The sequence below is a fragment of the Neovison vison genome, chromosome 1 (assembly GCF_020171115.1).
Source record: "Neovison vison isolate M4711 chromosome 1, ASM_NN_V1, whole genome shotgun sequence".
NCBI lineage: Eukaryota > Metazoa > Chordata > Mammalia > Carnivora > Mustelidae > Neogale > Neogale vison.
Window position 1 is genome coordinate 272,230,633 of NC_058091.1, and position 27,866 is coordinate 272,258,498.

The 27,866-nt window shown below is 43.9% G+C and overlaps 1 protein-coding gene across 2 annotated transcripts in view; it reads right to left on the reverse strand.

Annotated features, from left to right (window-relative positions):
• GRIA1 (glutamate ionotropic receptor AMPA type subunit 1) overlaps window positions 1-26,593 on the reverse strand; it is a 308,116-nt gene extending 281,523 nt beyond the window's left edge. For both annotated transcript variants that reach the window (XM_044230963.1, XM_044230971.1), the window contains exons 1-2: window positions 26,080-26,593; window positions 22,936-23,073 (exon numbers count right to left, since the gene is read on the reverse strand). In XM_044230963.1, the coding sequence (XP_044086898.1) occupies window positions 22,936-23,073; window positions 26,080-26,161 (220 nt within the window). In that variant the 5' untranslated portion in view covers window positions 26,162-26,593. The remainder of the gene's footprint in view (window positions 1-22,935; window positions 23,074-26,079) is intronic.
• Between the last annotated feature and the right edge of the window lie 1,273 nt (window positions 26,594-27,866).

The following is a 27,866-nucleotide window of genomic DNA, read 5'->3' on the forward strand; positions in this document are numbered from 1 at the left end:
CAAATGTGAGCTGAGAGGGGCATAATGAGCCTGGGCCTACCAGATGAGACCTAAGGGGAGGGACGCACCCATGCCATGGCCCAGAGACAGGTAGCAACTTGGCCTGGAAGGCAGGAATCTAGCATCAGGAGAGAGCTATCAGCGGTAAGACTGGAGAGGGGCGGGTTCCTGTAGGGCCTGGTAGGCCTGTGGATGGAGGCAGCACTTTTTGAAGCTGGGAATGACATGTTCAGCTCAATACTTTAAATAAAGTTGCATTAGTTTCTGAGTGGTCCACAGCCTAGGAGGAGACAAGAAGGTAAGTTAGGAGCTTGATGCAGGAACATGCAAGAGAGATCACGTTGGTATGAAATATGAGGTGGCAGAGGAGATAGGAAAAAAAAAATATATATATATATATATATATTTTTTTTTATGCTAGCACTGAGAGACTTGCTGATGAGCGAGCTGTAGGGGTACATGCAAGAGGAGCAGGGGACCGCTTTGGGGACTTAATGAACGCATCTCCAGCTGTGATTTCTTTATAAGGAACTGCCACAGCTACTTAGTTTCCATCTGCTCACATCTCATCCCTGTCCGCCTAATTCCATCCCTCCCTTTCTTAGGGCTCAGGGGCCTTTCCAAGGCTCCTCGATGGTCCTTGCCCTGATTTCTGAAGCTCTGCAGGCCAGCACTGGTGGTTACTATCCCAGAAGCCCAGATGTCCTGCTCCCAGCAAGACAAGGGGGAAGCAAGTCTCGGGGGGACGGGGGGAGGGACATTAGCAGAACAGCAGTCATCAGGCAGCAGATGACAAAATAAAGCCATGCGGGCACTCTGGGGATCTGGGATGTTGGCAGGAAACTGAAAACAAATTCAGTTGAATATTAAGAGAAAGATGCTGTCTTGCTGCTTTGGGCCTCCTGGTGCTGGTGGAAGTGACAAGACCAGGACAAAAGCTGAGGGTTTCTTCCAAGCCTATGTGGTTTCTGGGGTTGCTGAGGACAGTGCATTCTTGGATGGAGGTGACAAATAAGGGAAGTCGACCCCAGAGCCTGCTTCCCTCCAGGTTCCTGCATCTTTTATACCTAATCTCTCCCTTTATCCCCAATCCTAAGATCCAGCCATTAACGCCAACCTGAAGTTCCCATTAATTAGCTTCTCATAACTGAACACGGCCATCAGTAGGATATTTTTCATCAGGATAGACCACGCTCACTTTTTATGCTTGGTTTTTGTTTTCCAGTTTTTTTCTTCCTTTCAGTTGGCATGGGAACGCTGCAAGTGCCAGTTCAGAGAGGATCCATCAACCTCATCACCATACTCCCCCACGCTGCCCAAGTGCTTTGACATGTTCAAAGTAGAGACACAGTGCTCCTTCATGGAGGCCAGTCTGGAAGCTGTCAGCCTTGTTGTTTTCCCAGCTGACAGGCTTTCCAGCTTACATGCTTCCAGAGGTAGAAAGGACCCCAGAGGCTGGTCCACACTCCAGAGAAGGAAGATCTTGAGCCGAGGTCACACAGCAGGTCAGGAGGGTACAGAGGACTCGAATCCAGATCGTTACACTGCTGGATGCTCTGTGACCTTTTAGGATCAACTTGAACTTTTCTGGACAGACCCTTGTTTGTTCATCAGTAAAATCAGACCAACATCTGCTCTTTCACAGCAAGCGCTGCTGTGGGGATCAAGTAAGATTCGTGTGATTGGTTCCCATAAATGATGAACATGTCTTTTAACCCTAAGACTATAAGCACGAGGCTTACAGACATATGCTCATAAATAGTTATTAAACTGATGGGAAAACAAAAGAAATGGTTACATGTTGATGTCTCAGAAGTGGATATTGTGGATTCCCATTCATCTAATAAACCATTAACCCGTTCCTTCAACCAACCAATGGCCATCCTTGAAATACTTAATGCCTAATGAAGGCTATGCCAGTTTTGTTTAAAACCCGGCTAAAAAAAGACATTGACCTTGCTCTGGAGAGGTCTGAGATCCAGCAAGAAGAAGTCTTGTAAGAAACTCATCACAACATGATGGGGTGTGAGTCATAATGGCTGGAGAAGGCACAGCACTGCTCCCTTGGGAGTGTGGGGCTCACTATCACACAGCCAGAAAACCCTTCCCTGAGTTCACTGTTCAACTGGGGATTAAAAGGCGACTAGGAGTTTCTCAGACCAGCATAGCCAAGGCCCAGAGGTGTATTAGAGCCGGGTGTTTTGTGGGGTACTGCAAGTTTTTCCACAGTGTTGGAGCAAGAGAGAGCTAATGTTTACTTGGCATGATAGGCTGTGCAGTGAAAGCTTCATAGGCAATTTGTTATTCTGTGCATGTAAAGGGACTGTTCTTTTCATGGGTGATAGGGAATGTTATTAACCCCATTTGACAGCTATAAACTTGAAACTCAGATTTATTACATAATTTCACCCAGAGTTTCACAGGTGAGAAAAGGCAGGTGTTGAGTTCATGAGCTATCTGACATTAAAGTGTGGATTCACAGTCACTACTCCCTATGGTCTCTGCTGAACAGGAATAAAACTGAGGCTGGGAGAGTGGTCAGGGTCATGGAGGGGAACTGAGAAAAAGAATCTGTGAGTTACCTGACAATATGGCTAATCAGTGATAGAGCTGAGGCTTGAGCCCCACTGTCCCATTTCCATCTTTCCTCTGGACCATCATGTGGCTCACTGGCTATGGACAAATTAAGAGACCAAGATAGAAGATGTCAGAAAAAAATCAGCCCTCCCCCTGAGAAACACCAAATATCCTGTGCATCTCCTCCACTGCTCTGCTTGTGTTAGGTTTTCCTGGGGATCTGCGTTGGCGGGGGAATTCAGAGTATTTGTGGATAGCAGATGTGCATATTTTCTTGGTCTAGTGAGATGAAGAGAAGTGGGAGGAGGTTGGGCACAGAGCCAGCCCTCAGCAGAACTGTCAAATCCTAGGTCTAGTTTACAAGAATCCCTCTAGTTGTCCAATGCACCCCTCCCCAATCCTTTTGCCTAAGCTTCCGTTTGCTTCCTATCAACCACTGAAGTACTTCCACTTATTATGGAGGAAACACCTCAATTACCAGATGTATTAGTCAGTTTGGGCTGCCATAACAAAATACCCCAGGCTGGGTGGCTTAAAAAACAGAAATTTATTTTTTCACAGTCCTAGAGGCTGGAGTTCTGAAATTAGGGTGCCAACATGATTGGATTCTGGTGAGAGCCCTCCTGTTGGCTTGCAAATGTCTGTCGTTTCACTGTGTGCTCATATGGATTTCCCTGTGTGTGTGTGTGTGTGTGTGTGTGTGTGTGCGTGTGTGTGTGTTCGTGCATGGGGGGGTGCACCCCAGCTCTCTGCTATCTCTCCTTATAAGGGTACTAAACTCTTCATGAAGGCCCTACCTTTATGGACCTCATCTAGACCTAATTTTCTTCCAAAGACCCCATCTCCAAATACCATCGCATTGGGGTTAGGAATTCAACCTATGAATTTTGAAGAAACACAACGCAGTCTAGCATCGTGTTCATGGAATTAGTTCATGGAATTAGGCATAGTTCATGGAATTAGTCTGTACACAGAAAGATACACCTTTATTGGCTAGAAAGGGCAAGTCTGAAACCAACCAGTGACTTCCTTAAAGTGATACCACAGGCACTGGGTCATCGGCGTGAAGATGGCAAGGTGCTTCTGAAAAAGGGGCCAGGCTTCCAGTAGCCATGCTGATTGGGAGATGCCCAGAATCAGAAAAAGAGAATCCTCTCTCCTGCTAGCCAGTTTGCATACTCTTAGAATGGCCTCTGCCAGACTGAGCCAAGATCTGTCAAACTAAACCTCCCATTCATTGGTCTTTGTTTAGCCTCCTAAGCCACAGAGAACAAACACAATCCTTTTTCAAAAATGGGCATTTAGATGTTTAGGGGTGAAGACTGGGCCATATTCAGCCCAAGACTGACTTTCTCACAGCCTCCCACTAGTCCTCACTGGAAATGCTTTCCAGATCCTTGACTATCTGAATATGGTCTTTAAGTACGGCAACACCATTCCTGTGACTGGCCTGTGGAGTCCAAAGTCTAATCACCCATGGTGGAATAGGCCCAGTCATGGGATTTCTTTATAGTACCAGTGAGAATGGACTTGTTTCCATCAGGTAAAGGCCTGGGGCAGACTCCGCCTCTAGTTCTGACACCCTCTCCACTATATGTCAGCACGGTCAACCTCTGTATGAAGCCTGAATTTTATTTATTGATTTATTTATTTTTAAAGATTGTATTTATTGATTTGACAGAGAGAGATCACAGGCAGGCAGAGAGAGAGTGGGAAGCAGGCTCCCCACTGAGCAGAGAGCCTGACACAGGGCTCAATCCCAGGACCCCGAGATCGTGACCCGAGCTGAAGGCAGAGGCTTAACCCACTGAGCCACCCAGGTACCCCAGTGACTTTTATTTTTGATACTAACTTCACAGGTTGCATCAAAACTAATTTGCTTCAACTTGCCTAATTTTTAAAACTTGCATGGCTTACTTATTTATTTATTAATAGTAGTGCAGAGGCTGGGTGTTATTCCTAGATATTCTTCCTAAACGTAAGTTACCCAGAACTGGCTTTGCAGGGCTGAGAAAAGGGAGCACAGCAGCAAGGCTGGCCTGGGCCAATTTGGCAAGTGTTTCCCTGGGGAAGTCTGCCAGTTCTTTCTGAAATCACCGGCAATTCCTTGTTCTGGGTAAAACTGTTTGGAGAACTGGCTCCAAAAATTGATAGGAAGCTGGGAAGAGAGGAATAAGGCCTTGTTGGTGGTCAGAAGCCCTGTGTTAGAATCATGACCCAGAGACTGACTCAATGCAGACAAAGGCCTTTGTCCTCTCCAGGCCTTCACTTCACCATATGTAAAACAGAGGACCAGACTAGGCATTGAGTCCTGCAAGATTTTAATAGGTAATTCACTACAAAGGGGGACTGCTGTATTTGGGAAACACATACTCTTCCACCCTCTGAGAAATGAATAAACCGTATCAGTAGAAGGGACTTCAAAATCCAAAAGAACAGAATCTCCCCACTTTGTTTTAATCCAGCATTGTTGAATTTCTGGCCCACCCCCAACCCCTACACCTACCAGCAGCCTCAGAACATCAGAGTTGTAACAGGAAACAGACTAGCCGGGTTCCTAAAGCCCTTGAAAAACTAACCCTTGGTGGTCTTATCATGTAGAAATGTGGATTTTCTGTGTCATTTGATATCAGGTAACTTTATTCTGATGGACAGTTATTCTAGTTAGTGCTGAATAAAACTGTTTTTATTCATGTAAAAAGGGAACCTTTTGTGTATCAGCTATGAAACTTTATTATCCTGTCTCTGAAATACCTTTTTGTGGCCTTCAAAGCATTCTCTAGACTGAAACTGGTCCACTTCTTCAAATGTATCTTGCAGGGTCCCCAGAAACCTCCCTCTAATCTTCAGACTCACCATGTTAACTCTCTGCTTTGTTCATGAGCTCCATTTTGTTGATTTCTTCCATTCTCATCTATGGTGCTGGGCAGTCCATGATCACAATGGCCCCTGGACTGATCAGATACTCGTGATCAAGGCAGTATTAAACTAGGATCAACACAGTCATCTTCCAAAGTAAGGAAGGCAGAAGAGTACATTTCAGAAACTGTCTCAAATTACAGATCTTTTTTTTAAAACTCAGGTTTTTATTAATCCACTGTTTTATCTTAAAACTCAGTTTCCCAGAGCAGTTCATCCCTCCAACATTTTCGTCACCATTGCCCTATATTTCACTCCAGCAGCGACTAGCTATATATTTAAAGTATTTCGCTTTCTTGTTCCCAAGTAAGTGCAGGACCAGATTTAAATTTTATTTTATTATTTTAAGGCAGCTGACTCTAAGCAAGACCTGGAGAACTAAAAGGAATCATCTTGGCAGATGGTAAAAGGAAACAAGTAGCAAAGTGGCTCTATTTTGGGGTTTTGTTGTTGCTGTCATTTTCAGATCAAAGAAGCTTTAGATCTAGATATTTCCTAACTAAATTACAAAATCCTATCCAGAGCACTTTTATTCTCCATGTCCCTCACTACAACAAGAACACTGGATATTCTGATGAAAACTCTGGAGGACATTTCCAAAAAAGCTTGTCATCACTATTAAGTTGAACAAACAATAATGGCTCCCATTTTGGGGGCACTTACTGTGCCAGGCCCTATGCTAAGCTCTCTCTACATTTATCTCCTCCAAGCCTTAAAACAACTCTAAAAGTGTATTATTACTGCCACTTGACAAAATAAAAAACAAAGGCTCTGACAGGTTAAGTCACTTGCAAAGATCACCCAGGACTCAAAATTACAAAAGTATATTCAAAGTCTTTGTTCCTTATGGTCACAGGAAGTATTTATTGGAAAGCTACCCTGAGAATTTGGCTTGCAAATACAAATAAACTTGCCCCCACCCCCACCAAAGAACTCAGGGTCTTGATAGTAGATATGACTTTTCCCTCATATAAAGAAGGTATAAATTCAAAGGGACCAATAAAAGCGGTACAAAACAGAGACGCCTGGGTGGCTCAGTTGGTTAAGTGGCTGCCTTCGGCTCAGATCATGATCCCAGCATCCTGGGATCAAGTCCCACATTGGGCTCCTTGCTCGGCAGGGAGCCTGCTTCTTCCTCTGCCTCTGCTGCCACTCTGCCTGCCTGTGCTCTCTCCCTCCCTCTCTCTCTCTCTCTCTGGCAAATAAATAAATAAAATCTTAAAAAAAAAAGCAGTACAAAAGTATTAAAAAAGGGAGCTAGTAAAATACAAGAAGAAGAGATCAGTTATAATTGAAGGAATGAGAAACTTTCATAGAAGAGTAATCATATTTGAGAAGCACCTTAGAAAGTAGATCTGGGGGCCCCTGGATGGCTCATTTGGTTGTGTCCGATTCTTGATTTTCGCTAAGATCATGATCTCAGGGTAGTGGGATCAAGCCCTGTATCAGGCTCCACACTGGGTATGCAACTTGCTTAAGATTCTCATTTTCCCTCTTCCTCTGTCCCTTCCCCCAGCTCATACACAGGTATGTGCTGGCTCTCTCTCTGTCTCTGGAAGGAAGGAAGGAAGGAAGGAAGGAAGGAAGGAAAAGAAAGGAAGGAAGGAAAGAAGGAAAAGAAATGAAGGAAGAAAGGAAGGAAGAAAGAAAGAAAAAGAGAGGGAAAGACAGATCTAGTTTCTTTACAGTATACTGTATATTCAATCCATCACCAAGAACTGTTGTTAACACCTTTAAAACAAATTACAAATCTACCTCTTTTCGTCTGCTAAACCTTGATTCAAACCACCATCATCTGTCATGTAGACTGTCACAGAAGCCTCTTAGCTATTCTCCCTCTGGCCCTTCTGTGGTGCACTGGGTTATTATTATAGAACTGCATATCCACATCCTTTGCCATGTGACTTATAATCCCTTTTAGATGGTAGAGTATATTTTTCTGCCCCAAGAGTGTTAGGTTTGGCCAAATGCATTGCTTGAAACGATGGAATAACAAATGATTTGACACAAGCAGAGATTTTAATTATACTTGCATGATAAGGCTTAGCTTCTTGTGCTCCAGTGACCCTCCACAAGAATCAGGTGTTTTTTTTGGTTTTTTGTGGGGTTTTTTTGGTAGCTGCTACCCCTTCACCCTCACTCCCAAAACAAAGACACACAAGACAGGTCTAAAGCCTCCTGGAGTTCAGCCTTACCAGCCTAGAACACGTGATTCATAGTCAATCTGAAGAATATTGTTGTTGTTCTTTTTAAAAGGTTTAGTATAAGTGACTAGGATTTTGATGTTATTTGTTATGCAGCAATAACTTACTGATACACACCACTTTCCTGTCAGTTTATCAATTTCCCCTTCTCTAGAAAGGAACAACTTTTAAAAATATAAAATCATATCATGCACTTACTCCTAAGGTTAAACCCCACTAGTAATTTTTATTATTTAAAATCAATCTCAATTTCTTGTAGGTGGCCTACAAAATAGCCTGTTAAACTCTTTTCTAGTATGCTTTAGCCCACGGATCTTTTTGTTCTTTGAATCTGCAAACTCACTCTTACTTTAAAGCCTTTGCACTTACTACTTTTTATGTCTAGAAAGTTCTAGTGCTGAAGTCTGCACTCATCTCATAGCCATTACCCACATGTGGCTATTTAAATTTAAATTAACTAAAATAACATTAAAGATTTAGTTCCTTAGTCATACTAGCCACATTTCAAATGTTCAACAGGCACATCTGGCTAGTGGCTCTCATATCTGACAGCACAGAGAGAGAACATCTCCCATCATCACAGGAAGTTTTATTGGTTACAACAAGGCACAGTTAAAACATCAGTCCTTCAGAGACACCTACCCTGACCACCTACTTAAATTAGCTCTGTAGCTGACTGTCTGTTCCATGACTCTGTTTGGCTATGTTTGTGGCATTAGCCAACTATATGAAATCATTACATTTATTTATTTGTTCATCAGAATGTAACCCCCAAGAGTGCAAGGATTTTGCTTTTTTTTTTTTTTTCTCTCTGCCACATCCCCGGGGTCTAATAAAGAGTGGTGGTCAGTAAATACTAGTTGAATAAATAAATGAAGTATTCTCAGTTGGTGGGAAGGTCATTGCTAGGTGGAAGCATAAGCATGAACAAAAGCAGATCACTGAGAGACTGAGAGGCATGTTTGTGGCAACACTGGGTAGGGTACATTGGCTGGAACATAGAGTGTAGACTGTTAGATAAGTTTTCCAAGGTAGGCAAACTGAGACCGCGTTATTGAAAGACTCATATTCTGGGCTCAGTTTGAACTTAAAACAAGATGGGAAGCCGTCGACATTTTTTTTACGACAGAGAAGTTTCACTATTAGAAACAGTCTTCAAGACGTTGATCTACCTGCTGCGTGGCAAGTGGATCATAGCACAGAGAGACTAGTTAGAAAGCTAAAGACAGAATCTGATGAGAAAAAAAAAAAAAAAATATGGGCAGAGTCTAGAGTCAGAGTGGTGGCCAAAACAGCACATCACGTGTACTGGATGGAGAGAGGACAGTCAGGAGGAGTCAGACACTGACATTTTGAGCTTGAGTAACTCAAGAGAACTAAAGTGAGGGAAGAGCAATGGGTTTGGCAGAAGAGATGCCAAGTTCTAATTTTGATATACTGAACCCAAAACGTAGAGGCTAAAAAAGGAGCAGAAGAGATCAGAGAGAGCCCCAGCGGTGCTGCGGGGGAGAACACAGCACCACAAAGCTAAGGTCTTAAGGAGAGCTGTGAAGATTCCCATTGGCGTTCAGCTCCACAAACAAAAACATAATGCAGCTGGAAGGGTTGATAAGAATACATAATAACCCTAGAGGAACTGGTTCATCAGAATAGTCAGAGCAGAAACCATATTTGAAGGTATTCAGAATGATCTTGGAGCAAGAAAGAAAAGACAGTAAGTACAGCTTAAGTAATTTTTCCAAAGTTAATAAATACCTGGTTTCTAGACTTCACGTGGGCCTTTATGAGCTCCCATCCCCAAAGACTCCTGCTTTTTAGTGTCTGGAGTACAGATTAAATGGAGGGCTCACGTTAGGGGTTTTCTGCCCTCCCTTGTAGCTGTGGCACCTCCATAGGCTTTACTGGATAGGTTCGGGATGGCTGGAGCTTATCCTGCTTGCTCGAGAGAGACTCTGCCCTAATTAACCACCTCAATTAACAAATGGAGTTTGGCACCAAGCTAAGATGAAGTACTTCGATTTAACATTTCCTTCACACATAATTTAAATCTCAGAATCCTTAAGTTTTATAATCACAGACTTGGAAAGGATCTAGAAACCATCTAGTTCGTTTCTCTCCCCTGTGAAAGAACACATACACACACACCCTCCTATCATCCTTAGAAGCAAGAGCAATAATCACTATTCTGGAACCAAGACAGAAAGGATAGGCAATTCCATGATCTCTATGGTAGGCATGCCCTGGGAACCTTACTATCTGCTGCTTTTATGCTCAGTGGCTTCCACAGCCTGTGGCTCTCTTGCCATGGTAGCAAGTGCCCCATTGTCAGCCCTTGACTTGCATATATAATGTGGTGTAGAGAAACCAGAATCTGCCTGAGAACAACTGAGTGACCCAATTTGAAAGGAATGTTTTCAGGGTCCCTCATTCTCCACTGCCTCGACCAGGATTCTCAATTTAACTTGCCCATGTGGCTAGTTTTTCACATTCCGCAGGGTGTCATACCTTGTCTGGCTGTCTCATTTCTAACTTTCATATTTGAGCTCAGAAGTCACCTCCTTAGAGAGGTCTTCCTTGACCAGTTAAAGTAGGTATTCTCTTCTACCATAGAGATTTGTCACCACATTCTATATTCTTTATACCCATAGTAACAATTTCTATTATTCTTCTTATTTATTAATGTACTTACTGCCTATGTCCCTATAGAACCTATGCCTCATGGAGACCAGGACTGTATCTATCATTATGCAGTGTTCCCTCAGTGCCTAGTAACAACATGTGGGTGTGGAACATACAGTGGTTGCTTGTGCTGGTCAGATATTGCTACACAACAAAGCATCCCCAAACTTAATGTATATAACAATAAGCATTTACTAGCATGTTCCCAGGTCTGCAGGTCAGCTGGGACAGCTCAGCTTCAGACTTTAGCTTGTGCGTTGACTGCAGCACCTCTGTGTTTTGTAGTTTTCTTTCTTCTGGGACCAGCAGGCTCTCTGAGGCATGTGGTTCCCCCACCCCATGGCTTCTGCTTGAAACTTGCCTAACAATATCCTAGTTGTAAAAGCCAGTCACATGACCAAACATAAAAGTAATGGAGCAGGGAGATATACTCTTCCCAAAGAGTTTGGGGAAGAGATGAATAATTATCAAATAATAACTGAATCTATCACAATGCTCCCTAAATATCAATAACTGAATATGTGAAATCCCTCCCCTAGATAAGCTGACCTTTCTAGCTAAGCAAAGCACTTTCTAATCCTTATAATCCTGTGTCTCATCACATTAGTTTTAGAATTTCAGTCCACTGTGAATCCATGACCTGACAAGAAAGAACCATACCACCCTGTTCTCCTTGAACAGAAACTAGCTTAAGAACTCTGCCTGTTTAACAGAGGTTAAAACCTCCTTCATTTCATCCTGGCTCTTTCTGTCCCCCTCTTCAGGCATAGGAAAGCCTTTATTCCTGCCAAAAACTGGAGGGATGGAACCAATTAGAAGAACTTACCATCTGGTGGTGTGGGCTCATCAGATTTGCAGCCAAGATTCCTACCAGGACTGTTAAAGCGTTTGTGCACAATAGCTTGAGTGTCTGATAGAGCAGGAAATGTCTTGGTCACTGGGAAAGAGTATGGGTGTCTCAAAATCACCAGGTATCTTAGGGAAAAGCTCCAACATTTTGTCAAAGAGTAATCTGAATGTCAAAGAGTAATCTGAAAAGACACCCCCACCCAGCCACACCATTTTGGGTGGACTACACATTCCAAAAATTGTTCCATGAACTCCTGAGCTCCTGGCTCAGGAGGGATTATCAAAATCTCCTCAGCTTTAACTCATGAATCTGCCTGGATTTCAAACCTTTTGCCTACACTGACTTCTGATCTTGCCTTACACACCAGCATCCATTGTATGCTCCTCTCTCATTGGTGGCTCTTTTGTGTCTCAGCATATCAACACTTTGTCTAGTCCCAGCTTCTCCAAATTTTTCTTTCTGCGGAAAGGTACCAAAGGAGAACATCTGGATTTTTAAAAATTTATTATTATTATTATTTTGCCTACTAAGGAATAGTACACTGATTTCCTTTGGGGAATTAATCTTTCCCACTGTCCCTATAGTCAGGTGTAGGGGCTGACTGAAACTAACAATCCACCTGGTCCTTCTTACCACCTCAAGCTCTAAGAATGAACATGTGACTAGACCTAGACCAACCAAAAGATAACAATATCCTGGTCACCATGTCACATTATAACAATATCCTAATCAACGTGTCACATTATTCAATGACATCAGGCCCAGGATTTTTTTCTGAGGGGAATGGATGGGAAAAAGAGAAGTTCCCTTACCACTGGATCTTCAAATGGGCAGTTAAAGGCTAGTTGTGCTGGGATCTGACAATTGGGATCTGGCATATATTAGGGATAGATAGATCTGAGAATAAAACCGATTTAGTGAAAAGCTGAGATTAAAATTCAGGGGGTATATCTCATTCCTCATGACATTCATTATTCAAGCCCCTGAATCTACCTGTATACAAAATCAAAACTATCCATTGGTTAGGTTTCTGTCACTTGCCACCAAGAGTCTTGACTGCTCACCGCCCAAATGGGATTGCCCTTTCTCTCTAGAAGCAGTGACTTCTCAAGCAAAAGACATTGGCCCACATATTTAGTCCAGTCTTGGGGACTGAATCACAAGTGAGAAGACATACTTTCAGATTTTGCATTGTTGCATATTTGGACCCCGGGTAAACTCAGCTTCCTTGAGGCTTCAGTTTTTCCCATCCACAAAATAGATTCATTCATAGATAATGACCACCCTCCTAGGAAAACACTAAGGATTAATTAGTCACTTTATACTTGTGGTGCATCTATGTTAATAGACAAGAAGCCTAGTTAATTATATTACCCTGCATTTCCCTAGCACTTCTCATTTTTTGAAGCTCTATCTTAGGAGTAATGACATTACTCTAATAGCCCTGAGAATCTGGTATTATAACCCCATATTATACATCTGGAAACAAATGTGGGCACAACGATTTCTCAAAGCCATACAACAAGTCAATACAAATGCTGAACAAATTATTTCAATTTCTGTATATACTAACTATTCTATTAAATCTCATTAGAAATTGTCCTAGTGGTCTATAATGCTCTTAAAATCAGAATAATACATACAAATGTTTAAACTTTTATTGGGATGACCATCATAGCATTGTTTAGGAAATTATTTGGAAATAAACTAGACATTCAATAAAAGGAGACAAATGAAATAAATTGTAGATATGTAAGTTGTACATACGTACATTATGCTTTTAGAAAGACATTAAAAATAAATGTATAATATTCAAAGTAGCATATGTAACACTGGATTTAAAAAATCATGTTGTAAGATAGTAGTACCAATCTATTCTTAATTTTTAAGTTGATATGTTCAGAAGAGAGATGGGAAGTTTATCCTTAGTACTATAATTCCACAAATTTTATTTTGTTTGGTGTCTATGTCCCCATGGTTTTCTACAATACACATATCACTTTTGTACACAAAATAAATGCTGTTCTTAAACAGTTCATTCCCATCCTAGAGATTCTACATCATGCACACACAGAAACAACCTTAGCCATTGAGTATCAGATTCATTAGCCTCCAACTGCCTCATTAACCCCAATTTTGCCTGCATCCTCTGTGATCTGGACCTCCCATGACCTTGGGCTTCCATGTGCTCTTTGGACAGCAAGCTGTGACACACTAAAGTCACAAGAGCCGTCAGAAGTGGGAAGAGCTGTCCAGGATCCTCAGTGCACAGTGCACCCTGATTGCAGGTGCCATGGAGCAGGACAGGCCACTTGAAAGCACAGAGGGCTGTGTGACCAAAGCAGCAAGCCCTGATAGCAGGGGAGCAGAGCTGCTGCCGGGGGGTGGGGGGGAACCTACAGGTCCACAACAGCAGCAGACACAGCCACCAGTGGAACCAGGAAAGCCCTCTCAGCTTGTAGATGTCTAGGGATAGAACCAGATACACAGAGGCCATTGTTCCTCCCACCCCCACCTTCACCCCCTCTGAGAACTCAGGTTTCTCACCTGGGGAAAATGGAGAATGAAAGGAGCTATCTAATGGCATTGCATGGAGTGGAAAGTTGATTTGAAATCAGCTATCATTTGGTCCTTCTCATAATAATCACATGTCCTTGAGAGAATTATTTCCTTCACTGGAAAGAAACTGAGGTTTCGGAGAAACAGAATTGACTTATCCAAACCATACAAGGCCTCAGTGGCACAGCAGGCCTTGAACCAGAAATCCTTGATCTAGAAAGTGGAGTCTTACATCTTATCTAGGACCCTTTCTGACAATAGTCCAAAAGGAGCCAGATTGAGCTTTTGATTCGGCTTACAACTATCACTTTCTAGCAACACTTTCTAGTTTTAACAGCCTTCCACAGGAATTTACAATGCAGCCTATTGAAACTCTCAAAACTCATAGTATATTAAAGCACAACCCCCATAAATGGCAGTAATTCAGGCTTTTTCTCATCACTGCCCCCATGTGACATAATACACAGCTATGCATTCATTTGTTCATTCATTCATTCATTCATTCATTCATCCATTCAACTAGCTGAATGCTGTTCTGTGGTGGACACTGTGATAGGGAGCTCAAGAAAATGCAGCCATTGCTCTCAAGTTGCTTAGTCAGATAAGACAAGGGTCCTGGGGACTAAAACCCAGTGCTACATGGGACAACTGCTCTGGGGAAGATACAACGGGCCAAGGGGCAGAGGAGGTGGGTGTGAACATGGGAAAGCAAGGAAGGCTTCCTGGAGAAGGTGATACAAGGGCTAGGACTAACCAGAAGGACAGAATTTCAACAGGGGAACAGGGAAGGAAAGGTTTGTAGCTGCAAGTGGAGGAAATAGCATTGAACTGCCGGTCTGACTGCACATCAAGGTTCCTGCTGATGAAGTAAGTGGGGACTCCAGCTGACTCCTCACTTGCAAGCCCAAGCTTACCAGTCCTGTGCTGGATCAGCCTCCAGTTCCCATGAACACACCCACGAGCACACCACAGAGCACACATGACAACTTACCCCTACACCCAGTCATCAGCTTTCCCTTCCCCCCAGCGTCTGTCCCCAGCCCTCTGCCCATCTGCCAGACTTTATCCCAAATTGGCAACAGGAGTAAAGGCACAAAGATCATTGCTACATAAGCAGAAAGTCTTCAGGGAACATGAAAGTGGCAAAGTGCTCTCGAGCATCTGATTCCTGGTGAGAAAACAGAAATCTGAACATGACACTTCTCTGCTTGAAACCCTTCAGTGGGTTTCCCACAGCTCTTAGGCTAAAAATCAAAATCTGTAACAGGGCCCACAAGGCCTCGTCCTTGCCATCCTTTCCAGCCCCCCACACCCTTCATTTCCCTTCCTTTCATGCTTCTGCTCAGGAAGCTTCTAGAATATGCCTTCTTTTCCAAGTACCACATCGCTAAAAGCCTTTAGTTCTCAGCTCAAACACCTATTCATCCTTCTGCCCAGAGCTGATTCCTTTGTACTATGCTTCCATTGAATCATGGTCCCTTCTTTCACATGAAATCTTTATCACAGTCTATGATGATACACCCATCTGTACAATCATTTGACAATATCTCCATCTCTCACTAGCTGGTAAGCTGCATGAGCACAGGGCTACCTTCTGTTTTCGTTCACGGTAGTAAGCGCTCCATAAATACTTGTTGAATATTGAATGAATGCACCTGAGACCCATGGGAGGCTTAGTACTCTTGCCCTGGTTTACAAAATATAGCCTGGATGTGTAATGTGCTGGGGGAAAGTTCAGAGCTTTCCTTAGATTCTCAGTCAAACTAGTGGCTGATAGAAGAGCTTCTTTTCTAAACAGTTTGTCCCTGAGTTTTCATACACTCTCACCATAGAAATACAGCCCTAGAGGGACTCTAAGAAATGATAAGAGCTTTATTTTATAAATAAGGTTGGGGTGGTGGTGCTTTTCCAAAGTCACACACAGGAATGTTTCCTGGGGATAGATAGTCCAGAATTTGAACCCCTGTCTTCAAATCCCAATTCACATACTTTTCATTGCTTAAAACTTGGTGAGTTTTTTGGGCGGGGGGGGGGGTGCGCGATATGAGGAAAGAAAGCGAGAGAAAACCTCTCCATTATATCAGGTGTTTTGTGCATGCCTATTTCCCCTTTAAGAACCTGAGCACCTTGAGGAGAGAATCAATGCCTAATGCATTTTATTTTCCTCTATTCCTAGTGTAATGTCTTGTAGTGGTGAATGGATTTTATCTTTTGCATCAACTTCGACTCTGAGCAATTTGAAGTAGCTGCCTGGAATGCTATGATGAGAAAGAAAAAAGAAAAGAAAGGAAAGGGAAGGGGAGGGGAGAGGAGAGGAAAAAAGGGGAGAGGAGAGGAGAGAAAGAGGGAGAAAGGAAGGAAGAAGCAAGCAAGCAAGCAGGAGGGAGGGAGGAAGAAAGGAAGGACAAAGAAAGAAAAGAGAAAAATAATTTCAGGCCATGTCTATATTCATTGGGAAAGAATTTTATACTCAATGACTGCTGTCTGCTAGGGTGTGGAAGGGGGCAGTAATGGTACAAAGGCTCATGGAGGGCAATAACAATGTTTTGAAGGAATGAACAAATGAATGAATCTTAACCATTTATCTTGAGTGTCTGAGAGAGCAGTAGTCTCACTGATCTCAGCAGAGTCTTCAAAGTAGTCAGAAGAAGCAATGTTCATAAACCTTGACACAAAGAAGCTTATTTATCAATATTACTTTTTAAAAAAAACCCAGAGTGAAAAACAGACACATGTTGATGACTACATGTCTTAAAGTCAAGGCATGGGTGAAGATGGAAAAGCCACACTCAGATTTGTAACATCAACCGGAGATAGGCGGACATCTGCCATTTAACTGAGAGCACAGGGTGGATGCAGGAGACCGACTCTGAACTCTGCACCTCCCAACCACAAACACATGCTCCACCTTTCAGGGCTGCCTCAGCCTCCCCAGGAGTCTTGCTTATTGTGCACAGCCATGCTCTGCCTCAGAAGACTTAGCTCTTAACCCTGAATCATAAATTTCACTGGGGCACTTCTTGTGTTGGACTCTCTTACTGCTCTTTTTCTTTTCTGTGTCCCTAGAGTCATGCATTTTGGAAGGGGGAAAGCCCACTGAGTTTTGGAGTCCCCAAAGCTGACTACAAATACCGGCTCAGTCCTTCTCCACTCTAGAATACGGGGAAGGCCCTTACTTGACTCAGTCTCCAGAGCATCATATACAAAATGGGGCTAATGATTTTTCAGGATTGTTATAAAACTCAAGGACAATCTATGTGAAGGGTCTGTCACATGGTAGGTCTCTGAGATCATCTTTGTTTACCTAGAACCAGCCCTCTATTCTCTTCATTACTACATACAGATTTTTTTGAGAACAGAAGTTACATACCTTTTGTGTCCTCCACTATTAGTTATAGAGTGAAGAAGAGATATCATTGGAATGAAATAATGAAGTGACATGTACTGAAGGATATAAATTAGGTATGAGAAGACTGGCTTGCTTCCATGCCTGGGAAGCAGTGTAATTTTGTTACGCTGACCACATGTACAACAGGGAGTGCTAAAGACTTTGGTGAACTTGAGAATTTATGCCTTATGCCTAAGGAGGACAGCACTGGGGCACCTGCGTGGCTTAGTTAGTTTAAGCATCTGACTTCAGCTCAGGTCATGATCTCAGAGTCCTGGGATAGAGCCCCATGTAGAGCTCCCTGCTCAGGGGGGAGTCTGCTTGTCCTTCTCTCTCTGCCCCTCCCCCTGCTCCTCTCTCTCTCTCAAAAATAAATAAATAAAATCTTAAAGGAAAGAAAAAAGAAAGAGGACGGCACTTCTCAACTCTAGACAAGAGAAGCTGAGCAGGAATGTAGGTCCAGGGCTGCCTGATGCCCTAAGTTTTTTAGAGAAGCCAGAAATCTAGATTTTTATGCCATTTTTTAAAAAGCACTGTGCATTTTAAATTCACTGAACTATTAGCCTGCAACTCTAAAATGATGAGGGACTCTTAGGCAAGAGCTAAGATGCCATCTGTCTGCTATCCATGCCTAAAGTCTGGCTAGATCCCCCTTGGGCTTCATGAGTGGGTCTATAACAGAGGGAAACCCATTATAGTTAGGCAATTAGCCTCCACCTGACTGCCACATAGGCTCTCAGCATCTTTTTTTTTTTTTTCAAAGATTTTATTTATTTATTTGAGACAGAGACAGCAAGTGAGCATGAGTAGGAGTGTGCAGGGGGAATGGGGAAGAAAAGAATCTCCAGCAGACCCCATGCTGAGTGTGGAATCCAATGCATCCAATGCGGGGCTTGATCCCACAACCCTGACACCATGACCTGAGCAGAAACCAAGACTTGGAGACTTAACCAACTGACCCACCCAGGCGCTCTAGCTCTGAGCATCTTTGTGCTGTGTGATTCCTTGGCTTCTGGAGATATTGGTTCATTTGTATTAGGGGTACAGCCCTTTGCTGGGTGTTGTCAGCAACACTGAACCATAGATACACATGACCTTTCTGGACAGTGTTTCACATTCTGGTGGTGAAGTTGACATATAGACACACATCAAGGCAACAATGCAGGACAAGCCAACTAGGGCTTGAAAACAGAGTGCTTCCAAGGGACAGGCAAGCTAAATAAAATGAGAAAAATGGGCTGGTTGGGAAAGTAACTATCTCGATGGAGTACTCCCACCTCTATCCTGGCAAATTGGGGCTATATAGATGTGAGATCCAAAACTGCCACATCTTTTAAAATATCAAAGAGACCTAAGATACCCAAATTTTGATGTGAAGTTCCATGATTTTTAAATATTGTGCTGTACCTGCTTACAGATGGCCATTAGGTGACCCCTTCTGCAGTTTTAGATAAATGGATGAGAGGCCCAGCCTGGACTTCCACAAGAGGCCAGAGCAAGAGAGTAGTACAATAAAGTTATCCCCTTTACCTTTGTACTTGTCATTCCCTCTGCCAGAACACACTGCCAGAACACACTTGCCTCACCCCCTTTTTGCCCCCCTTACCTTGTCTTCCTGGAAAGCTGCTATTTATCACTGAGACTCAATTCTGCCACCACCCTCTGGGAGGCCACATCCACTCCTCAGGGCATCTCCAACACTCCCTACAAATTGTTACTCCAATACGACATTGTAATTTTCTCTTTACAGGACAGTCAGCCTCACTCGGGATAAAGTCCTACAGGGCAGGGAACATGTCTTACTTTTGCCCGTACTTCTAGTGCTTAACACCATGTCTGGGCTTGATTAACACACGTGCTAAGGGAATGGAAAGCTTTTAGATTAAAGAGTTTCTCAAAGTGTGATCCCCATACTAACTACTATGGAATCCCCCCAGTGTTGGCTCTTCACTATTCTTACTCAGAGGTCCAGAATCCATCTCCAAGTCTTGCTTTAAATACGCTCCCTGGTTGAATTTTCTATGCACTGAAGATTGAGGTCTTCCTGGCTAAAACTGTAACCCCCACTAGGAAAAAGACTGTGTCTTCTTTGTTGGCCATTGTATTCCTAGCACTGGTACAGTACTGGGCATGAAGTTAGGCATTCTGTGTATATGTGCAGCATGAATGAATGGAAAGGTAAGAATTAAGTTGTCTAAGGAGCAGCAAAGGGCTGCTCCTTAGACATCCAATACAAACCCCAATCTGCATCTCATCTCTCCCTTTATCTATACCTACCACAAAGGCACCAAGCTAAACTGAATAGCTGGTCCGTTAACTACAGTCTCTATGGACAGTCTCCTCAACTCCTGCCCCTCTAGGCTTGGATGAGTGCTGAGAGGAAAATGTAAGGTATTTGCTGATTCAGTGACTTTATCCCTTAATGACAGCGGACAAGGAAAGCAAGAAAGCTCGAATGCAAAGAACATATAAACTCTCATCTGGCCACTGGTGTTAGCAGTGCTCCTCTTCCATGTTCCCCTCATCCCCTACCATACAAGCATAATTTTCCCTTTGTAATCCTCTCATGCCAACATTTCCAGCAGGAATAGTTCTCCTTACACTTCCTCTCCCTTCCCTTCTCTACCCTCTGGTGGAGGGATAGTGAATAGCAAAATGGGCAGGAAAAGAACCAAATGACAGCAAACATTACGAAAAACAAATACTTAGGGAGGTGCTGGGTTGATTCAGTCAGTTGGGCGTCCTACTCTTGATTTCAGCTCCGGTCATGATCTCAGAGTCCTCGGATCAAGCCCTCGGTAGGGCTCTATGATCAGCAGGGAGTCTGTTTGAGATTCTCTCTCTCTTTCTTACTCTGCCCCTCCGCCCTATGCACACTCTCAAATAAATAAATAAATAAATAAAATTCAAAAAAAGAAAGAAAAACAAGTATTTAGTTATTTTCTGGAGGTAAAACTGAGGCACTTAATTTAACTACTAGTCCAGATTTCAAAATTTCACCAGATTCAGATTTCACCTGAATAAGATGCTTTTCTTGGTTTTTCATAAACGATTTATTAGTGTAGCCTACTGAAAACCTGTCTACTTCCTCTGACATGTTTTACTTAATTCCAATCAGGACAGATGTACAGTTTTCCCAAATCAAAAGACCATAGGGAACATAGCTCCAGAAGGCTTCCTGGGCTCCTATAAAAGTTAACAGAGAATCTTCCAGGCAGGCTGGGAATTACAATGCCAACACTGTCATGCAAATTGCCTAGTACTGGCTCTGATCTTGGAGCTAAAGAGAAAAAAATAGAGAGCTAAGCACAAGACAGCATTATTGCTTCTCATACAATCCCCACAGCAACATTACCCACTGCACCATAAGCTACTTGAAAGCAAGGGCCTTTTATCATTTCTTTTCCCAGGGTCCATCTCAGTTCAGAGTATTGAAGAAACATTTAAAGGATGGCCAAATTAATAGAAACCTGTGCATCGGTACATGGCAGGAATCAAGTTTAAGAACCTAGATCTCTTCACTCCAGGGAGGGTCACTAACCACCACGGATGACATGAACTAGGATGTGTATCCTATTTCAATCTCCCCAGTAAATGGCCAACAACCCTATTCGAGATCAAGTGTTAGGTAGTTAAGATAACAATACAGAAGCACCACCTTTGGCCTCAGAACATTTCCTCCTCTTTTTTTTTTTCTGTCTTTTATTACCTTGTCCTGCCAGTCAACATCTTGACACTAGGACAGCAGTTAACATCTCATTCCACCAAACTCTGCTGTAGACCATTCTCAGCACTATAAGTGAATGCACACACCAGCCACTTATTTTTCCTGATTCCTTAAGCAAGTAATCCTTCTGGAGTAAGGGGCCCCTTTGAGAGATGACAAAAGCTATGGAGTATGACAGAAGCTGTGGAGCCTCTCCTCAGTAAACAAATTAGCATATGCATATAAGGGCAAAATATTATGCATAATTATAGGCGGGTTTTAGATATGTTGATGCCCACACCCAAATCCTCCTTTCAAAGGCTTTACTCTAAGCTGTATCAAAAGGAAGGAAGGTTACCTCCTCAACATTATTCAGCTTTCCAGGGAGATGGTTTCACAGAACACATACCTCACAATTAAACTCCAGCTCTTTTTTAAGGATAGTGAATAACACAGTAGATAAAATTTTCAACCTCAGTGTTACCAAAATGCAAAACCGCTATTTTATTTATTCAATGGGTCACTCCTGTGTAAAATCACAGCTATAATTCGAAGCACTATAAGGTTCTCTCCTTAGGTGCTTGATCAAGCCACTGCCTTAAAAGTCTCCGAAAACTTCCTTTTCCTTCTTGGGTAATCTAAGCAGATTGATCAGGCTTCCATAAAGAACAGTGTACCTGTCACAGTGCCAGGACTGTGGGGGTCACAGGACCACCATTTACTTCCTGGGCAACCCTGGGCAAGTTATGTAACTTGGTGCAGCCTCAGTTTCCTAAAAAGAAGGTAACATAGTGCCCCCTAAGGTACCTGTGGGGATTAAATCAGCTAACACATGAAAAATAGTGCATTGCAGGGGCCATTGTGGTGCTCAATAAGTGATAATAAATGCTAATATAATTGTCTCTAAAATACTTACCATAGTTCTTAACACACAGTAAATCCTCAATAAGTGGAATCTGGTATAATTATAATCCTTGGACTTTGTATGAACATTATCTTATGAGTGGTCTTAGGAATAGGGAGAATTCCAAATTCTCCATATGAGCTTTCAATGCATAATGCACATTCAGTTCAACCCTCTGAGAGCCCACCATGAGGGAATGTGGGAAAGAGATGAAGGAAATGTGATCTATGTCTTTGTGCAAAGCTCAGTAGGAGTCACCAAGTCCATAGGGGCACACAAAGCCTAAGGTGCCAGTTTAACCCAGATTTGGGTCGCCAGTTGTTCTTGGCCATTCAGCTCACACCTCCATGCCAGAAATTCCTACTTGAGTTTAATCCCTGAAGGGAAAATGTCTCTACTGATTAATTTTTATGCCTCCATCTGTCATCAAATTGTAATCATGGAACCACACAGGTCTCCTTTTCAGTCCTAATTGTGAGAAAAACTCAAAATGGTATTTGTTGCCCACATTTTCCTATGCATTCAATTCATATGTCAGAGACTTCTCTCTTCCTTCTCCTTCTTGAGATCACCTCTCAAAGGCCATCCAACAAACTATGTCTTAAGCATCAATCACTTCAAAGCATTTTGGACGTAATCAAGGCGCCAACTTTACAAAAGTTCAGGTCATTTCCCAAAGTGGGGAACCAGACAGACAACTTGTCACATATCCTTTCTAATCAGCTACGGGTATATTTTCTCCTTTTAACTTGTGCCCAGGAGAGGCGTAAGCGCTTTAAACCGCATTTCCCAAGTCCTTATCTTTAATTCTCCATCTCTCCGAAGTTTCTTATGTGTGAAACTCTCTCAGCTGAAGAAGAAAACCTCTGCAAGGTAGGGAAGAGGCAGTCAACCCAAGCCCCCATCGTCCTGGCATTTAAAGTTAGCTGACAGTGAAAAAGCGGTCCCATTTTCTAAAGCATTCCAGGATCTAAAATACCAACTGATAGAATCACTCCAAAGGCCCTGGAAATTTTTCTTGGAGGGCTTTCTCTTATGAAGACGAATGACAACTCAAGCGGTTTTTTGCAACACTACCACCTACTCGCACGCTCTCCTTTCATTGGTCGATCGCAGAAAGAAATGTCAGGAATAGCAGCGATTACTTACATCTATAGGTCATCTCAAAGCTGTCGCTGATGTTCACAATATCAATCTGGGGGAGCAGCTTTGGGGGCTCTGTGAGTTGTGACAAAGCAAATCTAAAAGCGGCATGTTCTTGTGACTGCTGGTTTGGAAATAATCCCCCTACAAGGAAAGAAAATGCAACATGGTATCTGGGATAGAGACGGGTTTAATCCCCCAACACCCCACCCCAGATGGGCCCTTTTCTTCTCCCTGTGCCACACTCACTAGTTGTAGCCTTCAGTGGTGGGGAGGGGAGTTCAGAGAGACTCAAGTGGACATGGAGGCTTCAACTTCCACTGATGAACTTGGATGTGACAAGAGCCTCCATCATTCCACCCAAATATTTGGTTGTTCACTCCTCAACCCAGATGAGGTCAGAGAAAACAGGATAACTGCGTTTCTCTTCCTCCTCCCTCCTGTAACCATCCAGGCAGCCTAAGCTCTGTGGGCACGTAAACCTTTGCTGCGCCCATTCTTTCCTCTATCGGACCCATTCCTCATTACAGAGACTTAAAGGAAGTAGTACTAACAAATGTTGCAGGGGGAAATCTAGCTCTGGGACCCTGTGGGCTTCTTCAGCACTATAGCCCTTCGCTTTGACACTTTTGGTCTCTGACCTGGCAAGACCTGTGTGCAGTTTAACTATTCTGACACCTCTGAGGTATATTATTCATTTCTTCTGAAAACCCTGAATTTTTACAAACAGTATTTTGCTTCTTCTCTGACACTCATGATCCCAGCTACCTAGGAATGGCTTGTTACATAAGAGATTGCCATGGTGTGTCTATTTGCATGGTAGATTCCTGGACTTCAAAGGTGTGGGGGTTTAAGAATGTCAAGAGGGTATGAACATTCTATTCTAGTGAAAAGCATAACAAAGGTACCTGTTGGGGGCTCTAGTTCCAAGACGCAAGAGTACATGGCTGACCTTTGTATTTACTGTGGACAATGTAAAATGAATTGAATTCCATTTCTACGGATTCGAATCAGCTATTTCCAGAGACTGAACTATAATGAATGTTTACAGAGAAGTTTATCTCAGATTCGACAGGAATCACAGTCCCAACGTAGTATACTTACAACTTCTTACACAGTGGGTATGTGTTTGCGTTTAAGAACCAATAAATGGACTGTGAGGATTTTATTAGCAATCGTACAAGTAGAATTAAATACTACCTGATGGCAGTGATATTCTCAGCATTTGTCCTACAATGTAATGTTTCAGCCTTTTATTTGAAAACAAACAATGGTCTTACCAGTTGAACAAATAAGTTAGAACTAAATATGATGAAAAACCTGCAGAGATACATGGGGGCAGACACATATCCCATATGCGTACCCAAAACACAAACCACCTCCCCGCGTTCATACCCACAGTGCTGTATACAAATACACTTAAGAGAGAGCAAGTCCACACATCTCAAGACAAGCATTTCCAACCAGCAACGTACAGGCCATGCGCAAGTTCCCACATAAACAAAATCTTCTCCACAGAAGAGCAAGTGATTTACACATGTTAATATGCCACCATTTTAAAGAGTAAAACCAAAAAACTCCTGCTGGATTCTGACGCTCCACCCACCCTCCCCCCACCAGGTGACCACACCCCAAACACGTCCCTGTCCCCTGCCTCCTCCGTAATGAATGAAAGAGGGGGGTAGGGGTGGGGAGGTAGGCGGCACAGATGGGGCTTCAAGGGAAGTGTCTCCGGAGGCAGGAAGTTTTGTTTTGCGTGTAAGGCACTAACACATATACACAGACACACTTCAGAATATAGTTTAACAGGTGTCAGGAAACAAAGCAAGTTACTCCATGGCTGTTCCAACCACCCTTGGAGCCGGCATGCTGGAGAGGCCAGGAGAGCCTGGTACTGCGGCACATGTGTGCCCAGCAGAATACGACTTGCACCATATCCTACCCCCACCCCCCAACACACTCACACAAAGAACACAAAGTACCGGTAATAGCAACTTTCCCTAGTGGAGCTATGTCCCTGTGGGGGAGAGAAAACAGAACCCAAACCAACCAAAATGCCTCCAAGCAAAGCAGCTAGCTCTATTCCAGGACACACACAGTGCTGGCACGCTGGTCACACTGAAGCCCCGAGCCCTTGTGCACACGCATTGTTACTGGTGTTATTGCTCCTGTTTGTTTTGCTCTCACCCGTTGTTATGAAAAGAAGCAGTATCTGTCAGCTGCCCCAGAAATACAGGGACGGTGAGGGGTCCTTTTAGAAGCATGACAACCAGGAGGGGGAAAGGGGGAACAAAAAGGCAGGCAGCATGTTGAAACCTGCCTCTAAGTTAAGAAGATAGAGCCTAGGGATGGGGACAGCTAAGAGGGAGGGGAAACATGTGTCTGTGTGTGCTAATGTATGTGTAAAAGGTAGATGATGTCTGTGGATGGCACATCTATGAGGTGGGGGCAAGGGCAGGAATAAAGGCAGGCTAAGAAGTTCCGGGATCGGAGGACTGGGGACCACCAGCCCAGCATGGCAGACAGCAGAGAGAAGGCAGCTGGGGGCGTCCAGTGCAGGAATGAGAGCCCCCCCTCGACTTAGAGTGGGGGCCTCCTGGCATTATTTCAGGGGCTGCAATAAACCCAGCGCCCTTCACTCCTTTCAGAGGGTCTCTTTCCCCTCCTCCAGGCAGGAAATCATCACCTCAGTCAGTTAAATACATATGTGCATATTTAATACCTCATCACACACAGAAATACACCACACATATTTATATAAATAAATAAAATCAGGCACCATCTATCGAGCAATGGAGTGAACTCCTTTAAACACCCACTACCCCTTTCCTCCTCGCTACAGCCTGAATTTTCTTTCTTTCAAAGCAGTGGTTCCTCCATTTCACATGCTCATGCCTAGAGTGTGAGTGGTGTGTGTGGAGCTGTGTTTGTATGTGTAAATATGTGTATGCACACTTCCCTTTGCTCCTCATCTGATCAAGAGAAGCCCCCTCCCCTGCTGGCAGTCCAAGTCCGCCTTCCATCATCACCCAGCTTTCTATCTAAGCACAGTCCATAGCAAGGGGTTTGAGGGACACAGACACCCCCCCCTCAAAAAAAAACCCATTCCAGACCCAGAAAGTCCCTCCCCAGGCTGCCCCTCTCACTCACCGATCTGGATATTGTTGGGGAAATTGGCACCTACTACCGCGCCTAGGAAACCGGTGCAGAAGAAGGCAAAAATGTGCTGCATATTCCTTTTTGCATTGGCGAAAAAGAAGCCCAGGTCCAGTCATAGATTTGGTATTTCCCCCCTTCCCTTGATTCCTCTCTCTGTTCTGCCTTTTCTTTTCCTCCTGCAGTTCCTGCCTTCCTTGCTTGCTTCCTTCTTTCCTTCTGGGAGGTTTGTCTGTTTCCCTTGGAATCAGAGCACTTAAACGGCAGCGTTAACACCAACTGACAGCCAGATTAACTGAGCACGGAAAAGAGAAGCCCGTCCTCATGCTGGCGGAGCGCTTGCTCCCCCTCTCCTCTCTCCTCTCGCAGCCTGCCTCTCTCTCCCTCCCTTGCTCTCGCTCTCCCCCTCACACTCACACGGGCTGCGAGCTCAGGCGGCGCTAATACCCACCAAGCCAGCTCAAGTTCCAGGGCTGACCTCCTCTGCCTACCACCCCCTGTCTCCCAGTCCTCACCTTCTCCTCCTCTCTGTGTGTGCAGATGGGTGGTGGTGGGGGCTGGGGCTGGGGGATGAGACAGGGAGCCTGGTCCTGAAAGGAACAACCCCCTCCCTCTCCCCCTCCCCTCCCCCAGCTCTCTCTGTCCCCTCCCCCAGCTCCCAGCCCTACAGATGCTACTGGAAATGTGGGTTCAGCTGCAAGTCAGTAGGTGGCAGGGGGTCCCCACAATAGTCCTCCATCCACCCGCTGCTTGATCTAGGTCACTTTTTCTAGGAGCACACAGGCTGTGCTGGATATATCTCCTGCACTCCACTGGCCCAATTATTCCTACAACTAATTCCTGAGGGGGAAGACCCTAGAAATCCCTCCTAGGAGCTTTAAAGGAAAATAAAGCCTTTTCCTCCCTAATAGGAATAACAGAGAGGCAAACCAGAGGGTCTGGAGTGATTGGCAGGTGCCTCAGCTTGGACATTTGGCAGTCCCTGTCTGCTTTTACAGGAGGAATTGGTGGTCTCTTCCCGATCCTGGGCATGTAAAATGGGTCCCCTTCCCAGTTTCCCTGCATGCCACAGGAGTCTACAGCATCAGAATCGTGTGGGTGTACAACAAAGGCTAAGGATACTTAGAGCAATTACATGAGTCATTTTGCAGGGATTCTAGTGAGAAGATTCAGGCTTCTTTCAGTTTTCTCTGGATGCTGGTCATGTCCATGTAAACGAGAAGTCCACAGACCCTCCTGGACTGGAGCCTCCACCGAAATAACCTGTAGAGAGAACAACTGTGTTCAGGGAAGTAGTGTGGGCTGCCAAGTGACAGTCACGAACCATCACAGAGCACTTTGCAGTTTCTGAAGCAACTTCACAGTGTGACCTCACTCTCTCCTCACACCAGCCCTGTGAAGTAGCCACCACCCTTATTTTACAGATGAAAATCTGGAGGCTCTGCAGACTAAATCATAAAAATACAGACCTACTAAGATGAAGCCTGGACGCTCAGGACCAACATAGTTCATCCTATGAACTTGAATGTTCTGGGCATTACCAGTTGACCCACGGCCCTGGTCAGAACTCCCACTCAACAGATGATGGCACAGAAAAGGAGAGTTCTACCTTTCTATAGTTAGAAAGAAGAACAGACCTGATTTTGCTTTGGCATTTGACTAGGCCATTTCTTCCCAAGGCTCCTCGCTTCCTTTGCCAGGATTGCTCAATTACACACACTCACGTGACGCTACGAGGGCTGGGATTTGCAAGAAACAGCTCACCATGTTTGACAGAGCTC